The sequence below is a fragment of the Bos taurus genome, chromosome 4, assembly GCF_002263795.3.
Source record: "Bos taurus isolate L1 Dominette 01449 registration number 42190680 breed Hereford chromosome 4, ARS-UCD2.0, whole genome shotgun sequence".
In the NCBI taxonomy this organism is placed as follows: Eukaryota; Metazoa; Chordata; class Mammalia; order Artiodactyla; family Bovidae; genus Bos; species Bos taurus.
Genome location: NC_037331.1, coordinates 32,654,194 through 32,674,663, shown reverse-complemented (window position 1 = coordinate 32,674,663; position 20,470 = coordinate 32,654,194). Strand labels below are relative to the sequence as shown.

Sequence of the window (20,470 nt, the reverse complement as noted above, 5' to 3'; positions counted from 1 at the left end):
ATTCCTGAATATTCAGGAATTAAGTGGAGTAGCAAACTACTCCCGGGGGTTTAAGAATGCATGCATTTCCTTCCTTAGTTTTTCCATACAGTGATAAGTAACTATTTACGACCCTCTTCCTTTTTATGAACCATATGGCAAAAGTGATTATTTACAACCCTCTCTCTTTGATATGGATCGCCTTATGTTTCCTTGATAATTTGTAAGTCTGGACTTTTGATTTTTATCTTTGCTGAAAACAGCTACCTTGAAAGACAGTATATATACTCACACGATGTTGAGTAAAACACCTTTGCTCCATCAGAGCTTGGGTCCCCGTGTCTTTCTTTCTCTGTGTGTGTGTGTCTCTCTCTCTCTCAGGCTAATTCTCTGGAGCACAGAGGCTCACTAGGCTCACTCTCCTGCCTGGGCTTCTAAGACCCTCTCAAGAAGGCGCTCTGTGCCTTCACCCCCTCAACAGGGTGCCTGGTGCCTTTGTGAGCAGTGCAAGCCCCATACCAGGGGGTTTATTGGTTTTCTGTGTAAACCAAGGAATAGCAGCCTCTTTCTCTCTCCTTTACTTTCTTATCATCGACTCCGGACCACCAGGTTCCGGTCCATTAAAGGACCTCAACACCATGGACTATAGCCTGCCAGGCTCCTCTGTTCATGGGATTCTCTAGGCATGAATACTGGTGGGTTGCCGTGCCCTCTTCCAGGGGATCTTCCTGACCCAGGGATCGAACCTGCATCTCTTATATCTCTTGCATTGGCAGGTGGGTTCTTTACCACTAGTGCCACCTGGGAAGCCCTAAGAAAGCAATAGAGTGGATATCAACCCAAAAATATCAGTAAATACCCTAAGCACCTCAGTTAAAACATAAAGCCCATTAAACTAGAGTTTTTAAACTCAAGTACTATTTTTAAAATGTGTGTGTGTGTATACTTTAAGAACACAAAGGCATGAATCATTAAGTGAACTCTATTTTATCAGTTCTTACTGTACATTTTTTCACATATTAACACACTTGAAATCAGGGTACAACTTACAACTAATGACATATTACTACAGCTGTCAAACCAATTTCTCACATACTAAATGGAAGGTATGTCAGACTAAATATAGTTTTTAAAAAAAGACACTAGAAAAATATTAATCTAAACAAAACTGGTTAGACTCCAGTAATATCGACTAAGTAAACTTCAAGGAATTTTTTTAAATTACTACATATTACATCAGGATGAATAAAGAATTCTAAACTTGTATGCATCTGACAAGTTATTTTAAAAAATATGCAGTAAAAATCAAAGGACCTCAAGGAAAAATCGACAAATCAAATATCATAGTGAAGAACTTAATACATTTAAATAATTAAAAAGATGAAAAAAGGATAAGTGATAAAGGACATAAAATACCATTAACAAGCATAATCTATTGAATACTGGACCCACTCACTGGAATACCACTGATTCTAGATCATTTCTCAATAAATTTCAAGGAACTATTATAATAACTATAATATTATGTAGACCACATTCACTAATTATAACCAAAACAAATTCACTGAAAATATCTGAAAATTAAAAATTATATTCCAAATAACCTTTGGTCAAAAAAATTATAATGGAAACTGTACTTTAAACAACAAAAATAAAAAATAACATCAAACTTTTAGGATGCAGCTGAAGTAGTAGTTCAAGGGATGTTTATAAGCCTTATTTACTTATAAGAAAAGAAGTAAATTTAAGTTTTGAGAAAGAAAAAAAAGATCATAAAAGCTCTCAACAAACTGGGCATAGGGAATATACTTCAACATAATATCGGTTATTTTCATTGAGCCCACAGCTAAGACCATATTCAACGCTAAAAAGCTGAAACCTTTTCTTCTAAGATTAGGAATAAGACAAGACTGCCCACTCTCATCACTTATATTTGACATTGGAAGTTCTAATGAGAAAAGGAAGAAAAGGCAAGAAAAGGAAATAAAAGGCATCCAAGTAAAAAAGGAAGAAATATAACTGTCATTATTCACATATCACATTACATATCAAAATCCTGAAGACTACCAAAAGAACTGTTAGAACCAATAAACAAATTCAGTAAAGTTGCAGGATAAATACCAATATACAAAAATCAGTTGCATTTCCATATACTAATGATCAACTATCAGAAAGAGAAATTATGAGAACAATGTCATTTTCAGTTGCATCAAAAAAGAATAAAATATCTACAAAAAATTTAACTATGAAGGTGGACAACCTATACACTAAACACTATAAGATGTTGATGAAAAACTGCAGAAGACACTTAAATGGAAAGATAATTTTGTGTTCACAAATTGAAAGGCTTAATATTGTTAAAATGTCAATACTACCTAAATCAATCTACATATTTAATGTGATGCCTACAAAAATTTCAATGCATTTTTCACAGAAATAAAATGAACAATTCTAAAATTTGTGTGGAACCGTAACATACACCCAACAGCCAAAGCTATTTAGAGGAAGAAGAACAAAACTGGAGGCATCACACTTCCTGCTTTCAAAATATATTACAAACCTACAGTAATCAAAACAGTATAATACTGGCATAAATACAGATACATAGATTAATAAAACAGAACAGAGAGCCCAGAAATAAACTCATGTATATATTTACGACAAAGGAGTTAAGAACATACAATGGGGAAAGATAGTTTTTCCAACAAATGGTGCTGAGAAAACTAGTCAGCCACACACAAAGAATGAAACTAGACCTTATATCTTATACCATATGCATATCGTATATCTTGTATTGTATACCATATGTGTATCTTATACCATATGCAAAAATCAAGTCTGAATTGATTAAAGATTTGAATACAAGACCCAAAACTGTAAAAAAATTCTAGAAGAAAACACAGTGGGTTTTGTGACACAGTGGGTTTTTTGACATCATTATTGACAATGATTTTTGGATTTGACAGACACACACACAAAGTCAAAAAAAAAGCAAAAGCAAAAACTAAGAAGTGGGTCTACATCAGACTAAAAGTCTCCTGCATAGCAAAGGAAGCCAGTGACAGAATGAAAAGGCAACCTCCTGAAAGGGAGGAAATATTGGCAAATCATATATCTGATAATGAGTTAATATCCAAGAGAACTCAACTGCAAAAAAAAAATAAAAAGAAAAAAAAACAATGTGACTGAAAAACAGGAAAGGAATGGAGTAAATATTTTTCCAAAAAAGACACAGAAAGACAGTCAACAGGTACATGAAAAGGTACTCAACATCACTTATCATCAGGAAAATGAAAATCAAAATCACAAGGTATCACTTAACATTTATCAGAACGCATGCATGCTAAGTTACTTTAGTCGTGCCCAACTCTTTGGGACCCCATGGACTGTAGCCCGCCAGGTTCCTCTGTCCATGGGATTCTCCAGGCGAGAATACTGGAGTGGGTTGCCATTTCCTTCTCCAGAGGATCTTCCCCATCTAGGGATCAAACCTGCACCTCTTAAGTCTCCTAAATTGGCAGGTGGGTTCTTTACCACTAGCGCTATCTGTCAAGAAGGGCCATCTTAAAAAAAAAAGAATGGCTATAATCAAAAAGATAAGTGAGGACAAGGATGTGGATGTGGAGAAAAGGGAACCCGTGTCAACTGATTATGGAAAATCAATTGGATTTTTGGAGAACAGTAGGAAGGTTCCTCAAAAAAATTGAAAATAAAACTACTGTATGGTCCAGCAATCCCACTTCTAGGTATGTATCAAAAGGAAATAAAAACAGAATCTTGAAGAGATATCTGTACTCTCTTCTTTACTGAAGTGTAAGTAATCAATATATGGACGGGACCTAAGTGTCCATCAACAAATGAATGGATAAAGAAGATGTGGTGTGTACATGCATACAATGGAACCCTGTTCAGCCGCCAAGAGGTTAGGAAATCCTGCCATTGGCAACAACATGAAGAATCTTGAGGGCGTTATACTAAGTGAGATAAGTCAATGACAAATATTGAAGGTTATCACTTACATGTGAAATCTTAAAAGTAAAACTTATAAAAATAGTGAGTAGAAAAGTGGTTCCCAGAGGGTAGTGAAGACTAGGGAGAGGTTGGTAAAAGGGTACAAACTTTCAGCTGTAAGATTAATAAAGTCTGAGGATCTAATGTTAAACATAGTGATAATAGTTGATAACACTATTGAATAACTGAAATTAGTTACAAAAGTAGAACTTAAATGTTATCCCACACACATAAAAAGTTAAATATGTGAGATGATGGATATGTTAGTTAATGAGATGGGGAAAATCCTTCCACAAGGTGTACATTATCAGAGGTAGGAAGAATGTATTCAGTTGTGTCTGACTTATTGTCATCCCAGGGACTGTAGCCTGCCAGGCTCCTCTTCCATGGGGCTTCCAGGCAAGAATATTGCATTGGGTTGCCATTTCCTTCTCCAGGGGATCTTCCCAATCTCAGGGATGGCAGGTGGATTCTTTACCACTGAGCTATCTGGGAAGCCATATATTATCAGAATATGGTACCAAATCATCATGATGTACACTTTAAATATCTTAAAATTTTACCTGTCAATGATATCTCAATAGACCTTATTTTATAAAAAGGTAAGAAAAGACCATCACAAACCCAAAGAAGGTAGAACAAAATATTATATAATAACAACATAAATAATGTATAATTTTAAACCACCCAGGAGTACAAAGGAAGAACTGATAATAAGGAAGTTCCTTGTGAGGACTAGGAGGAAAATAAATACTAACTATAGGGATCCAAGGAACTGTATGAACACTTCATGTACATTACCTCATTAGTCCTCATGATAACCCCATGAAGTATTGCTGTACTATCTAATAAGTTCATTCAACAAAGGAAGAAAATGAGAATAAGAGATGAAAAATAGTTGCTTGAGGTCACCCCAGTCAGGGGAACTGGTATCACTCTTTTAGGGAGAATGTTCCATGCAGGCTTCCTGACTATGATGGTACTAAGCAGACTTTTAGAAAAGATAAGGGAAGTAGCCATGCCAATATCTTGAGAGTGATTACGTTCCTAGTAGAGAAAACAGAAAGACGCATATGTGGGCTGGGTGTGCTCAAGGAAAACAAGGTGACCAGTGTCACTGAAGCACAGTGAGTAAGAAGGCAGGGAATAGGATGTGAGATCAGAGAGGAACTGGAGGCCGAGTAAACCTAGGAATTTTGTCTTTCACTTTGAGTCAGAAGGAAAGCAACTACTGGAAAGTTTTGAACAGAGGAATGAAATTATTTGACATATTCCTAAAGGATCACTCTGGCTGTCCTATGGAGAAAAAATGACAGGAGTCAGAGGTGGAGCTTGAAGACTCTTGCAAATTTCCATATTTAAGTTTAGGAGGTGATAGCGGTGGTGCAAATTTTACTGATGGGTTATGGAAGAGAGAATTCAACACTGACCCCAAAGTTTTTGAGCATAAGCAACTGGCATGCTAGAACTACGATACAAGGAATGGCAAAGACTAAAGGAAGAAGTGTGGTTTTTTTCCAGAGGTGGCGGTGGTGGGATTAGGAGTTCTTCACTGTACATGCTTCATCTGAGGTGCTTATTACACATCCAGGTGGAGAAGTCAAGTTGGCAGCTGCGTGTATGAGTCCAGAGTTCAGAGTAGTGTTCTAGGTGGAAGCATATATACGGAAAGAGCAGTATGGTGTTTAAAGCCGTGAACCTGGATGCAACTACTTAGTATAGACAGAGATTCAAAACTGAGCTCGGAAATTGTCCAACATTTAGAGGTTGGGGAAGTGAGAAGAAAGCAGTCAAAGAGAGTAAGAAGGAGCAAATAGGATGAAAAGTAGCAAAGTGCTGAGAGGAGGAGTTGTGAGTATCCAATACTGCTCAAAGGTCAAGTAAGGTGAGGAACCTGACCTCTGGCTTTGGCAAGGAGACATTCCTGCTGACTCTGAAAAAGAGTACTGTCAGTGGTAGTTATTAAAAGCTCATTTGACTAGTTCAAGAGACGTGAAAGTGTTAGTCGCTCAGTCGTGTCCGACTCTTTGCACCCCATGGACTGTGGCCCTCCAGGCTTCTCTGTCTGTGGGACTCTGCAGCCAAGAATACTGGAGTGGGTTGCCATTCCCTTTTCCACGGGATCTTTCCAACCCAGGGATCGAACCTGGGTCTCCTGCATTGCAGGCAGATTCTTTACCATCTCAGCCATCAAGAGAGAAAGGAGGCAAAAAAAAAAAAGGAGGCACAGTTCTGTCATAAAAGAAAGGGAACTAAGGAATAGCTTAGAAGTGTTGAATGCAGGGTTCGGAAAATTACTTGGTTCCCTTTTTTAAGAAGGGAAAAATAACAACATGCTTATACGTTATGACATGCAGGAAGATCTAGAAAAAGGAAGGTCAATGGAAAGGGACAACTGTCAGAGCTAAGACCGTAACAGAAGAGAGAGGATGGGGTGCAGTACACAGGCCAAAAGACTGGCCTTTGATAGAAAACTCCTTAGCTTATCCCTCCTAAGAAGGGAAAAGACAAGGTCAAGAGGTCCCTCAATATCCAGGAAGGACTGTTTCCAGGAGCCCCCCAAGACAGCAGAGTCCATGGAAGCTCAAGTCTCTTACATGTCCGGGTCCTGTATACATTTGATCCACAGTTGGTTGATTCACAGATGTGAACCCTGCAGATATGGACAGCCAACTATACATGAAAAGCTACAGCTAAACTATATATGAAAAGCAATTTAACAGCATACTTGATCATTTACAATCTTTTAAAATCAGCAATTCTGTCTGTAGAAATTTGCCTCTTTAGGAAATAATCATTCTAAATACAAATACTTAACTATAAGCATGCTATATTTAAAAGTGAAAAACTGAAGGCATTATAAAAGACCAACAATCATCAGCTACTGCTAGACTTTTTTGGCCTAAAATCCATTTATGAAAAGATGTTTAAAGTTATATCAAGCAGTAACTCAGAAAAATTTATATCTTATCACTGATACACAATTTAAAACTTAATTAAACCAATTTTAAATATGAAATATATTTTAGGATGTTTTATATTAACATATTTCACGTATTTAGCTTCAGAAGCATAAAACTCTATTTTAAAAGACTAATAACTAATATTTTTAAAGTTCAACTTCACCAGCAATCAAATAAATGCAAACCAAAAACAACAATAGGATATTTTCTATTTAGAGCATTAGCCACACCTTTAAGATTAATTGTAAATGACAGAGGAAGGCCCAGTCACATACTGCTGATAGGATCTAAACTGGTAGGGCCTCTCTGGTGGGCGGTTTGATAACAAGCTTCAAAAGTTTTAATAACATATATACTATTTACCCAAGAAATTCTACTTCAAGGTTTTAACCTAAAGAAATAATGATGGTTCTGCATAAAAAGATGCAGTGCAAGGCCATTAACTGCAATACTGTATATGACAGGGAACTGAACGCACTTGAAAAGTTGAACAATAACTGAGTTAACATACTATATAAAGAATGAAATTCTATTCATGTTAGGAAATGATGCTACAGAATGATCGCTAAGAACATGCAAAAGTGTTCATTATATAGTATTAAGGGAAAGAGATACATGTATATCATGATTCCATTTTAATCAAAGAAAAAATATTTCTATGCACAGAAAAGGCTGAAAGTGATCCATCAAAATGTTAACAATGCTAGTGGCTGCTCTGTAAACATAAGATTATGAGTTACTTAAGCTTTCTTCTACTTTCTACGTTTCTGTATTTTCTAATTTTTCTACAATAAATACCTACACTTTTCAAATAAGTTAAAAAGAGTAATATGGGGAGGAATAGACGCTTATACCAGACCCTGGAATATTAGGTCCATGAATCAAGGCAAATTGGAAGTGGTCAAACTGGAGACGGTAAGAATGAACATTGACATTTTAGGAATCAATGAACTAAAATGGACTAGAATGGGTGTATTTAACTCAGATGACCATTATATCTACTATTGTGGGCAAGAATCACTTAGAAGAAATAGAGTAGCTATCATAGACAACAAAAGAGTCCGAAATGCAGTACTTGGATTCAATCTCAAAAACAACAGAATGATCTCTGTTCGTTTCCAAGGCAAACCATTCAATATCACAGTAATCCAAGTCTATGCCCCAACCAGTAAAGCTGAAGAAGCTGAAATTGAACAGTTCTATGAAGACGTACAAGACCTTCCAGAACTAAACCCAAAAAAGATGTCCTTTTCATTACAGGGGATTGGAATGCAAAAGTAGGAAGTCAAGAGATCCGTGGAATAACAGGCAAATTTGGCCTTGGAGTACAGAATGAAGCAGGGCAAAGACTAATAGAGTTTTGCCAACAGAACACATTGATCATAGCAAACACCCTCTTCCAACAATACAAGAGAAGACTCCACACAGGGACATCACCAAATGGTCAATACCGAAATCAGACTGATAATATTCTTTGCAGCCAAAGATGAAGAAGCTCTATACAGTCAGCAAAAACAAGACCAGGTGCTGACTGTGGCTCAGATCATGAACTCCTTATTGCCAAATTCAGACTTAAATTGAAGAAAGTAGGGCAAACCACTAGATCATTCAGGTATGACCTAAATCAAATCCCTTATGATTATACAGTGGAAGTGAGAAATAGATTCAAGGGATTAGATTTGATAGAATGCCTGAAGAACTAAGGACAGAGGTTTGTGACACTGTCCAGGAGGCAGTGATTAAGACCACCCCCAAGAAAAAGAAAAGCATAAAGGCAAAATGGCTGTCTGAGGAGGCCTTACTAATAGTTAAAAAGAGAAGAGACGTGAAAGGCAAAGGAGAAAAGGAAAGATATACCCATTTGAAGGCAGAGTTCCAAAGAATAGCAAGCAGAGATAAGAAAGCCTTCCTAAGTGAACACTGCAAAGAAATAGAGGAAAACAATAGAATGGGAAAGACTAGAGATCTCGTCAAGAAAATTAGAGATATCAAGGGAACATTTCATGCAAAGATGGGTAAAATAAAGGACAGAAATGGTATGGATCTAACAGAAGCAGGAGATATTAAGAAGAGATGGCAAGAATACACAGAAGAAATGTACAAAAAAGATCTTCATGACCCAGATAATCACAATGGTGTGATCACTCACCTAGAGCCAGTCATCCTGGAATGTGAAGTCAAGTGGGCCTTAGGAAGCATCACTACGAACAAAGCTAGTAGAAGTGACAGAATTCCAGTTGAGCTATTTGAAATCCTAAAAGATGATGCTGTGAAAGTGCTGCACTCAATATGCCAGCAAATGTGGAAAACTCAGCAGTGGCCACAGGACTGGAAAAGGTCAGTTTTCATTCCAATCCCAAAGAAAGGCAATGCCAAAGAATGCTCAAACTACCGCACAATTGCACTCATCTCACACGCTAGTAAAGTCATGCTCAAAATTCTCCAAGCCAGGCTTCAGCAATACGTGAACCGTGAACTTGCAGATGTTCAAGCTGGTTTTAGAAAAGGCAGAGGAACCAGAGATCAAATTGCCAACATCCACTGGATCATCAAAAAAGCAGAAGGGTTCCAGAAAATATCTACTTCTACTTTACTGACTATGCCAAAGCCTTTGACTATGTGGATCACAACAAACTCTGGAAAGTTCTTAAAGGGATGGGAATACCAGACCACCTGACTTGCCTCCTAAGAAATCTGCATGCAGGTCAAGAACCAACAGTTAGAACTGGACATGCAACAACAGACTGGTTCCACACTGAGAAAGGAGTACGTCAAGGCTGTATATTGTCACCCTGCTTATTTAACTTATATGCAGAGTACATCCTGAGAAATTCTGGGCTGGATGAAGCATTAAGCTGGAATCAAGATTGCTGGGAGAAATATCAATAAGCTCAGATATGCAGATGACACTACCCTTATGGCAGAAAGCAAAGAAAAACCAAAGAGCCTCTTGATGAAAGTGAAAGAGGAGAGTGACAACGTTGGCTTAAAGCTCAACATTCAGAAAACTAAGAACATGGCATCTGGTCCCATCATTTCATGTCAAATAGATGGAGAAATAGTGGCAGACTTTATTTTTGGGGGCTCCAAAATCACAGCAGATGGTGACTGCAGCCATGGAATAAAAAGACACTTACTCCTTGGAAGAAAAGTTATCACCAACCTAGACAGCATATTAAAAAGCAGAGACATTTTGCCAACAAAGGCCCGTCTAGTCAAAGCTATGGTTTTCCCAGTAGTCGTGTATGGATGTGAGAGTTGGACTATAAAGAAAGCTGAGCACCGAAGAATAGATGCTTTTGAACTGTGGTGTTGGAGAAGACTCTTGAGAGTCCCTTGGACTGCAAGGAGATCCAATCAGTCCATCTTAAAGGAAATCAGTCCTGAATATTCATTGGAAGGACTGATGTTGAAGCTGAAACTCCAATCCTTTGGCCACCTGATGTGAAGAACTGACTCATTGGAAAAGACCTTGATGCTAGGAAAGATTGAAGGCGGGAGGAGAAGGGGACAACAGAGGGTAAGATGGTTGGATGGCATCACCGACTCAACGGACATGAGTTTGAGTAAACACTGGGAGTTCATGATGGACAGGGAAGCCTGGCTGGTTGCAGTCCATGGGGTCACAAAGAGTCGGCCATGACTGAGCGACTGAACTGAACTGAGGCTCTTATAATTAGGCATCAAATAGAATTTTAAAAAATGTGTCTAATATAGGTGTATTTGGGTGGATGTCATTCAATTTTTAAAATATTGGTTCTTTATGACTATTAGGATAGTTTAAATCTTTCTAAAAAGAAAACCTTCATGGTCAGTAATCTAGCTGGGTTATGACTAGGTTGAATTGATATTTCTCTTCTTGTTCTTGTATCCTTTATATAACAAGATGGCAGGAATCCTCTGTTATATATTGACTACAAACGAATAAATATATATTTGGATTACTTCATAGAAAGAGGAAATTGCAAAAAAACTGGACAAATGGTGACTAAGCAGCTGGAGACACAGAATACAGATCATTAAGTTCAGGGTACCAGGTGAGAAGGTTCCATGACTGCATCTTTTTAAAAGCACTGTAATAATCACTACATTCTCTTATTTAAGAAGAGAGGAAAATTTGCATTTATGATTATCTTCATATTTTAATTTAAATTTCCTAAATCACTAAAAACTGCCTTTCTATCCGCATGCTGATGACCAAACTCCTGTCTCCGTCATTTTGCTCTCTAATTTCAGATCTGTGGCCCACTCTGCACAAATCTGCTGTGTCTATGGACAAGCTACTTAACCTCTCTCTGTTTCAGTTTTTCACTTAAAAATAAGGACAGTGGTGCTGACCTCACTGATTTTTTAGGAGATTAATGAGTTAACAGACGTAAAGCACTTAACACAATGCCTGATAAATATGCAATAAGTAGTATTACTCATATTTACTAGTATTGTTTTGAACTGTTAGTTATCTCCACAAAGTGTCCTATAATCCAATAAATCTCCAAACAGTGTTAATTTCATGCCTGTTCCAAACATCTTGGTGTGTTTCTTTTCTAGATCTAATGTAACAGAATTATCCATTTCCCAAGGGATCCTAACTTAAGTTAGAAATCTCTGTACCATAATACTCTATTTCTCCTTCTCCTTCACCATCTAAAAAATGTTCACACTCCTAGCTCTGAAATCATAGTGACTTCTCTTATTAGATGGTGATTATTTTGGGTACAGGGATTGTATTCCTTTACAGAAGTTTACAAAGTTCCTATACTCTTGACATCTAGGAAGAAACCTAGCAAAGTTTTTTTCCTGCCTTCAGTTCAGTTCAGTTAATTTCAATCGCTCAGTCATGTCTGACTCTTTGCCACCCCATGGACTGCAGTACACCAGGCCTCACTGTCCATCACCAACTCCCGGCAATTACTCAAACTCGTGTCCACTGAGTCAGTGATGCCATCCAACCATCTCATCCTCTGTCATCCCCTTCTCCTCTCACCTTCAATCTTTCCCAGCATCAGGGTCTTTTCCAATGAGTCAGCTCTTCGCATCAGGTGGCCAAGGTATTGGAGTTTCAGCTTCAACATCAGTCCTTGCAATGAATATTCAGGACTGGTCTCCTTTAGGACGGACTGGTTGGATCTCTTTGCAGTCCAAGGGACTCTCAAGAGTCTTCTCCAACACTGCAGTTCAAAAGCATTAATTCTTCGGCGCTCAGCTTTCTTTATAGTCCAACTCTCACATCCATACATGACCACTGGAAAAACACTGCCTTGACTAGATGGACCTTTGTTGGCAAAGTAACGACTCTGTTTTTTAATATGCTGTCTAGGTTGGTGGTAACTTTTCTTCCAAGGAGTAAGAGTCTTTTAATTTCATGGCTGCAATCAACATCTGCAGTGATTTTGGAGCCCCCAAAAATAAAGTCTGCCACTGTTTCCAATGTTTCTCCATCTATTTGCCATGAAGTGATGGGACCAGATGCCATGATCTTAGTTTTCTGAATGTTGAGTTTTAAGCCAACTTTTTCACTCTCCTCTTTCACCTTCATTAAGAGGCTCTTTAGTTCTTCTTCACTTTCTGCCATAAGGGTAGTGTCATCTGCATATCTGAGCTTATTGATATTTCTCCCGACAATCTTGATTCCAGCTTAATGCTTCATCCAGCCCAGCATTTCTCATGATGTACTCTGCATATAAATTAAATAAGCAGGGTGACAATATACAGCCTTGACGTACTCCTTTCTCAGTGTGGAACCAGTCTGTTGTTCCATGTCCAGTTCTAACTGTTGCTTCCTGACCTGGATACAGATTTCTCAAGAGGCAGGTCAGGTAGTCTGGTATTCCCATCTCTTGAAGAATTTTCCACAGTTTATTGTGATCCACACAGTCAAAGGCTTTGGCATAGTCAATAAAGCAGAAATAGATATTTTTCTGGAACTCTCTTGCTTTTTCAAATATCCAGCAGATGCTGGCAATTTGATCTCTGGTTCCTCTGCCTTTCCTGCCTTAGCACTCAATAAATGCATCTTCTGTGTATGTATACACATACATCTATTACTTACAGACATATATTACTCACTCTCTCTCCCTTACAGTTTTGCCTGATCATAACATTTCAGAAGTATATAATTATTCAGGAAATAAATTATGCAAGCAGATCTTAAGAAAAGTTTTAGATTTCATCTGATTAATTTTTAATACTGATGAGATTATGGGAAACCTCTAACTCTCACACAATGTTGGTAGTAGGATAAATTGATACAACTCTAAGAACAGACTTTAAGAGTCACAAAATTTTTCATTGTATTTACCTAAATAACTCTATAAATTCACAAAAGAAACAAAATAAAATTATTTGCACGAAAATGTTCATTATTATTTTCATTTTAATGGAGATAACATGAAAACCAATCTAAATAATGAATTATAGTTTTGAAATCTCAATGGATTAGTATAGAGCTATTAAGGCTATTATATTAACTACAGAAGTAAAAACAGATGCTGTTTTTAAAAACTATATTTATGTCACGGTTATAATTATATAAAAACTATATATATATGTACTAAAAATGCAACTGGAGTTTATATTTTTGAATGATTTCTGGTATGGAAATAAATGTTCTATAAAAGGTAATTTTAATCAGATGAATATATTACATAAGACATTCAACTATAAATTAAGATTTCAAAATATCAAATACCTTTGGGTAAACCTCAAATATGGTATATAGTCTATTACAGCAGGAAGGTTGCCATCCAATCTTTCTCCCTTTAGGCAGAAGCTAAGACAACAGATAATAAATATATTAATACATAAAAATTTAAATCACAGTGTTATAAACAATCTCTTGTTAGAAACATTTGTTTCATCAATGATAAAAAGATGAATTTTTTATTTGTAATTTAAATGTAACTTGTTATAATCACCTCAATAAAGACAATTCTACCTTCAATATCAAAGGCTTACAAAAATTAATAACACTATTACATACATACATCATGCAAAAGTAAAGTTTACTGAGAAATCTGTACAAATACTATTTACATAGTTCATTTTATCTTGGTCTTAATTAGACTTCAAAGACGTCACTGGAGTATTTTCATATGAAGAGCTGTTGTTCTCATTTACATACAAATTCTCAGGTGACACTGAATATTTCCTAAAAAGGTCTGACTGATTAGAAAAATCTTCATATATGAACTACTACCTTTTGGTTCCTCTGGGAAGTTTTCCTGCTAAAATACTTACTCTAATATATTAATATCAAGGGTGAGGGATGTATTTTTCCAGACTTGAATAAGGAGAGAATCAAAGTGGCCGTATTTCATATGGGCTTTCCTTTATTTACAAAAACATTACTAATGTGTCAGTAAGATATTTGCTTTCTACACAATATCAATGGGCTACAACAAACCAAGAGTTTATATTATTATCCCAGTTTTGTTTTCAACCAAAAAATAATTTTAAAGGATTTAGACAGGGCCAGCAGCATACGGTAAAAAGTTAACACCCTTAGAGAAATCATGAAGACAGCCTTCATGCTGTAGTCACCACATTCATCCCAAACAATTAAGTTAATTAACCTAATCCCGCTTTATCAAATTTCAAATAGAGGAAAGTTATACTTATAAAGAGAAAAGTATTTTGAAAAAGAAGTGATTTACTAGAAAAAAGTAACTTGAGTGAAACTGAAGAACTTAAGGAAGAATTGATGCTTTTGAACTGTGGTGAAGTTCAAAACTTGGAGAAGACTCTTGAGAGTCCCCTGGACTGCAAGGAGATCCAACCAGTCCATCCTAAAGGAAATCAGTCCTGAATATTCATTGGAGGTACTAATGCTGAAACTGAAACTCTGATACTTTGGCCACCTCATGCAGAGTTGACTCATTGGAAAAGACTCTGATGCTGGGAGGGATTGGGGGCAGGAGGAAAAGGGGACGACAGAGGATGAGATGGTTGGATGGCATCACTGACTCGATGGACCTGAGTTTGAGTGAACTCCGGGAGCTGGTGATGGACAGGGAGTCCTGGCATGCTGCGATTCATGGGGTCGCAAAGAGTCGGACACGACTGAGCGACTGAACTGAACTGAACTGAACCCTTCCTCAGTTAATTTCTTAAGTTTAAGACAGTCTCTTTTTCGAGAGCATTATTTTTTAGTTCAAGATCTAAAAGCAGATTTTTAAGTTTTATGCTTATTTGTTAACAGTGGATTTTTAAGTGATCTATTTCAATGAAAATATAATCCTTAATTCTCAGGTTTGAATTCTTATTATAGACAACCCTTTTACTTTTAGTACAATGTAAAATCTTAGATCAATAAATGAAATGCAGAAGGATGCTCCCAACAACCTACGGAGAACTTAGAATGTCCATTTTTAGTACTTGCAATCTTAGTTTGGAATCAGCTCACCTTGTTGATAATAAAAGCAAATATTAACAAAATTTTTAGTACTCCAGAAACAAAATAAGAAACATAAGGTATCTAAGACAGCCTGTCAAGAGCCTCTTTATCTCACCACATGAGAAAATGAAAATCTTTCTGGCTATGAATCAATATTAGTATATTTCTTTTTCATTTTAAAACAGTAGTGGAAAAATACTAAGCGATACGATCTAAAACCTTCCTTCAGTGCTACCAGAATATACGATTTTTCTGGTCGGGGGGGATGTGGTCCAAGCTTTCTTTTTCCCAAGCCAGAAAGCAAATAAGTTTCGTCAATTAATTCCTTAAGTTTAAGACAGCCTCTTTTTTTAGAGCAAACCTATTTATAAAACTGATCTCATTATAAAGGGAACAACACAAATCAAATCAATATCCAACTGCATGCTTTACTTAGAAAACTGAAAGAAAAGAATCATAAGCAGAAATTATTATGAGGTAGAATAATTTTAAATCAGAATACATACAGTTAGATGAAGTACCTGAAATCAATAGCATTGAGTCCAAGGAGCATGCCAGCAAGCATATTTGCTTCCTCACCCAAGACAATTGCTCCATCTTCATAAAACCTCCTAAAAAATGAAATGGGTGAATATGTATTAAAAACAGACTGAAGCTTCAGCTACAGAAATCAGTTAAAGCCCAAGCTAGAGTAGAAAGAACTAAAATTTATTTAATTTGTCAAAACAAGAACATACCTGGATCACTTAAATCTTGCATATACTTAGCAGAATAAAAAAGCTGCCATTGTAACAAGGAAAAAAACCATTCTAAGTGTTTACATCTCTCTTAAAAAGAATCTTCAAAGTGACTCGTTTAGTAGGCCTACAGTGTCTAGCATTTTTCCAAGCCTGAATGAAGCAATATATACGTAAACCGAAAGGTAGTAAACAGTCGTTTAAACTGGTCTCCTTTCGAAACTATGTAGATTATTTTCTATTAATATACAGAACAAACACAAACATACATCGTTTTTCTGTAATTCCAAGGGTTATTAACCAAACTAAGAACTAGGAAGATGTGATTAATAATAATTTATGCTAACCTTTAACACTACAATACTAATAGGGCAGATGGGCTACCTAGGTGGCCGCATATGAAAAAGAAAGTGTTCACTGTATCTCTGACAAAATGTAAATATGAATCTATCTTTGTTAATTCTTGTAAAGCCTTCTGTTTTGGTTAATGTTAATTTTTATAATATTAAAGTCTATTTTAAAATATTTAAAATAAATATTTTGAAAAAATATCATTTAATATGGGCTTAAGGTATTTTTCCACAAAAGAATCTAAAGATTATTGAATTCATTTTCAAATAGTATCAAAAACTTGCTTATGTTCAGTAACAGGGATAATAAAATTGTTATAACTCTTTATGCTATACAATGGCAAGGAACACCACTCTATAACCCCACTAATTAAAAGGAAAGCATCTTAGTAAATGAAATTTGTCTTGCTCTTTTCCATATTCTTTTCCATATTCTTGAGAAGGCAATGGCAACCCACTCCAGTACTCTTGCCTGGAAAATCCCATGGATGGAGGAACCTGGTGGCTGCCGTCTATGGGGTGGCACAGAGTCGGACACAACTGAAGCGACTTAGCAGCAGCAGCAGAGCTTATAAAGTCTGCATATAAAGTCTATATTCTTATATTACTATCATCAATTTTGAATAGTCCACAGTTTACCAAATACTTTTATAATCATATTATTTGACACTTGCAAAGCTGATGAAATAAATGCAGAAGCAATTGTCATTCGTTTCAATTTCATTATCAAGAAGAGAGACAGGTTTAAACAGTTTGCCCAAGATGATGTTGATAAACTTATCAAGGAAGAAAACCAATTTTTACTTAAGTTCTACATCTTTTCTACTGAACCATGATACTTCCTGTAAAATAAAAATATTTAAAGAGAATTTAACCTCTGTTATGGTCTGTAAGAAATTTTACATGAATAAAAAGTACAAAGGAAAATACCACTATTTTCCCTCTGACAGATGTAAGGCTATAAACAAACATGATGGGAAGACTAGCTTGGATTAAATGCTCTTTCTTGGAAATATGTAAATTTATATCTCTTGAAAATGTAAATGAAGTTACCATTTACATAAAAGGAGAAAAACTTAAAGTTTCAGCCTAACAAAGATCAGTAAAATAAATGGAAGAAATTCCTACATATTCAACTGAGGTGTTCCACAAAATGGTAAAGATATTTAGACAAAACTAAACATCTGAGATTTTGTCACTGCCTCAATGGCTAAATTGGCTGTTGACAGAATATTTGATCAGCTCCTTGAACAACTATGATTCCAATGGTTCTAGACCACCACTTCCTATGGGACACATGCATTTATTCTGGTGTTTGACATCAGCAATCACCCATAATTCCCAGTACTTCCCTATATAAGAATAGGTCTATTTTTATTTGCCACCTTGAGCTTATCATGTTTAAAAGTACATTCCAAGAGTCACATCAAAACTATTTTTGCTTGCTTTCCAATGTTAATATTATACTAGGAACTAATGAAAAATACCTAAAACAAAGACTAAATGGTTTTAGAACCATTTGTAATCAAGCTTAAAGGTAATTTATATACACTATGTTTTATATATCATTTTGTTTTACTGAGTTTTTCTGGCCTTTGTTTTAATATTGATTTTTTAAGCTAACCTAGGGGCTTCCCTGATAGCTCAGTTGGTAAAGAATCCACCTGCAGGGCAGGAAGCCCCGATTCGATTCCCGGGGCAGGACGATCTGCTGGAGAAGGGAAAGGCTACCCACTCCAGTATTCTGACCTGGAGAATTCCATGGACTACAGTCCACGGGGTTGCAAAGAATCGGACACGACTGAGCGACTTTCACTGTCCCTGTCATGTAATACACTAAATGTGAAATCAATTAATTCCACGTAAAACCATATCTGAAATATAATATTGCATAGACATGATTTAATACGCCTTTACTGTAGCAGACGGGAGGGGAGGACAAGCAGAAGAGGAAAGGCTAGTTAAGAGAATTGTCCACTGCATGTTGAACTTTTCATTATTAAATCTGATTAAGAAAATAAAATAAATGCACTTAAAGAAATCTATCAACATTTAGGTTTCATTTATAATACACTATTTTATGTCACTTGGCATTTTATATACTATCATTTAATCAAAGATACAAGTCATTCGTGTGTATTAAAGAGGCAGAAGCTATTACAAAAAATTGTTTTATTCCCTTAATCAAGCCAATATATCAATAATTCTGACTGAAAATTTGATTCTTGTTATCAATATTTTCAAAGACTTCTAAAGACTGCAGACTTTCAAGCTCTTCATTTTACCTCACAGAAAAATTGGAACACTAATATGTTTGTTTATATAACCAAGATTATGTAACCAATGAGCCAAGAGTAAAGGCTAAGATGACTAATAAAAGTAAGGTACACACTAAAAAAATTCCCTTTTGTTGAAAATATTTTTGTCCTAAGGAAAATATTTTTATGAGAAGGATCTAAACCAAAACAGCGTATTGGCTTGCAAAAATGGATTATAAATATTGAAAGTAACAAGATGAAAAATAAATTTAAAACTTCTGTTTAAAGAGTTATATGTTCGATGGTATCTTTCAAGTTTTGTATTTTAGAAACAAAGGAAAATCGTCAGCAACTATTTGATATTACTGTGATCTGGAAGAAAAGTCCCCACTTTCCATCAGGTGTACTCTTTCCAATTATTTGTATGTTGACTAGAAAAATACTAGACACTAGAAAGGTACTTAAAATAACACTCGAATAATCATCTTTTTCTCAACACATATAATTTAATTCCAACTGAAATACGTCTACAATGCCATCTTTAGTGTTTATTCTGAAGGACTATTTTAAAACCTTTCAGGTACTTCAGTAACAAATATCCTTTGGATGGGAAGTGAACCACCAGAATAGATGATGTTGATACTGAACAATATCATGCTTCAAAATTTATTTTGAGAGCCGTAAGTTATTCTACACACTAAAAGTGCAATACTCAAATATGAGAAAGCTTATTTTATAAGCCAAAGAAATTCCATTATCAATATCTTGTTCTCTTCCCCAGTTTAGTCTTTATTTAAGAAGCTTGAAGTGGTGGGAGATAAAATTCTCCCTCATGACATACAAAACAAATTACAGCATTACAAAGAAATGTTCTATTCTATTCAAAGACAAGGTGAATCAGAAAGAAAAGCTAGCCAAAAAAAAAAAAAAAATCAATCTCCAAACAGTCTTGCTAAGAATGTGAGATTCTCTGTTTTATCAACAAATACATCATGTAGCAAGAACTGTATTATGTACGAGAGATAAAATGATAAAGAAGGTAAATAAGACCCCTCTTTATGAAACTTACAGTCTAGGGGAGAGGACAGGCAATAAACAGAAGGAGGAGACAATCAGAGATGGCAAGCAGTATAAAATAAGGAACTAGGTTGCTGAGGTGGAGAAAAAGTAAAGATGAATCCAACTTTGAAGAAGGGCATTGGGAAAGATATTCTCGAGTAAGTGTTTATTCTGGGACCTTAGGCCCAAAGAAGTCTGAAAACAGGGCTTTGGAGGTCATATAACAATTAATAATAATTGTGAACATGTCCTGAGTGCCAGGCATAGTTATAAGAGCTTTACATGAATTATCTTGCTTAACTTTACCAACAATTATTATGCCACAGAGGGAGTAAGAAATTTACCCATGATTCCACAGCTACAAAGTGGTGAAACCAGGATCTGACTCCAGGAAATGTGTTTGCAGAGCCTGCTGGCTAAAGTAATGAGAAAGCATTTCAGTGTTTAAAGTAGGAATTGACAGGATCCCTTTTACAATACTTTTTAAGCAGAGTGTCTGGATGCTGGGTGGCTACTGGCAGGGGGCAAACAGGAATCATCTGGGAGGCTAACAGGGGAGGAGGTAGGCAAGAGATGAGAGAGGTGCGCATTACTGCTGCAGCCGAAATGGTAAAGGTAAACGGGTGGATTCGAAATAGACTCTGTAAACAGGATCAAAGACTTGCTAACGGAATGGCTGTAATGAATGAAGGAGAAAAAGGAATCAATATGAATTTAGATT

At 36.1% G+C, this 20,470-nt stretch overlaps 1 protein-coding gene across 4 annotated transcripts in view; it reads right to left on the bottom strand.

Moving 5' to 3' along the window:
- RUNDC3B (RUN domain containing 3B) overlaps window positions 1-20,470 on the bottom strand; it is a 167,301-nt gene that overhangs the window by 56,798 nt on the left and 90,033 nt on the right. For all 4 annotated transcript variants that reach the window (XM_005205269.5, XM_005205270.5, XM_005205271.5 and 1 more), the window contains 2 exon segments: window positions 15,867-15,956; window positions 13,642-13,722 (listed from right to left, as the gene is read on the bottom strand). In XM_005205269.5, coding sequence (XP_005205326.1) covers window positions 13,642-13,722; window positions 15,867-15,956 — 171 coding nt within the window.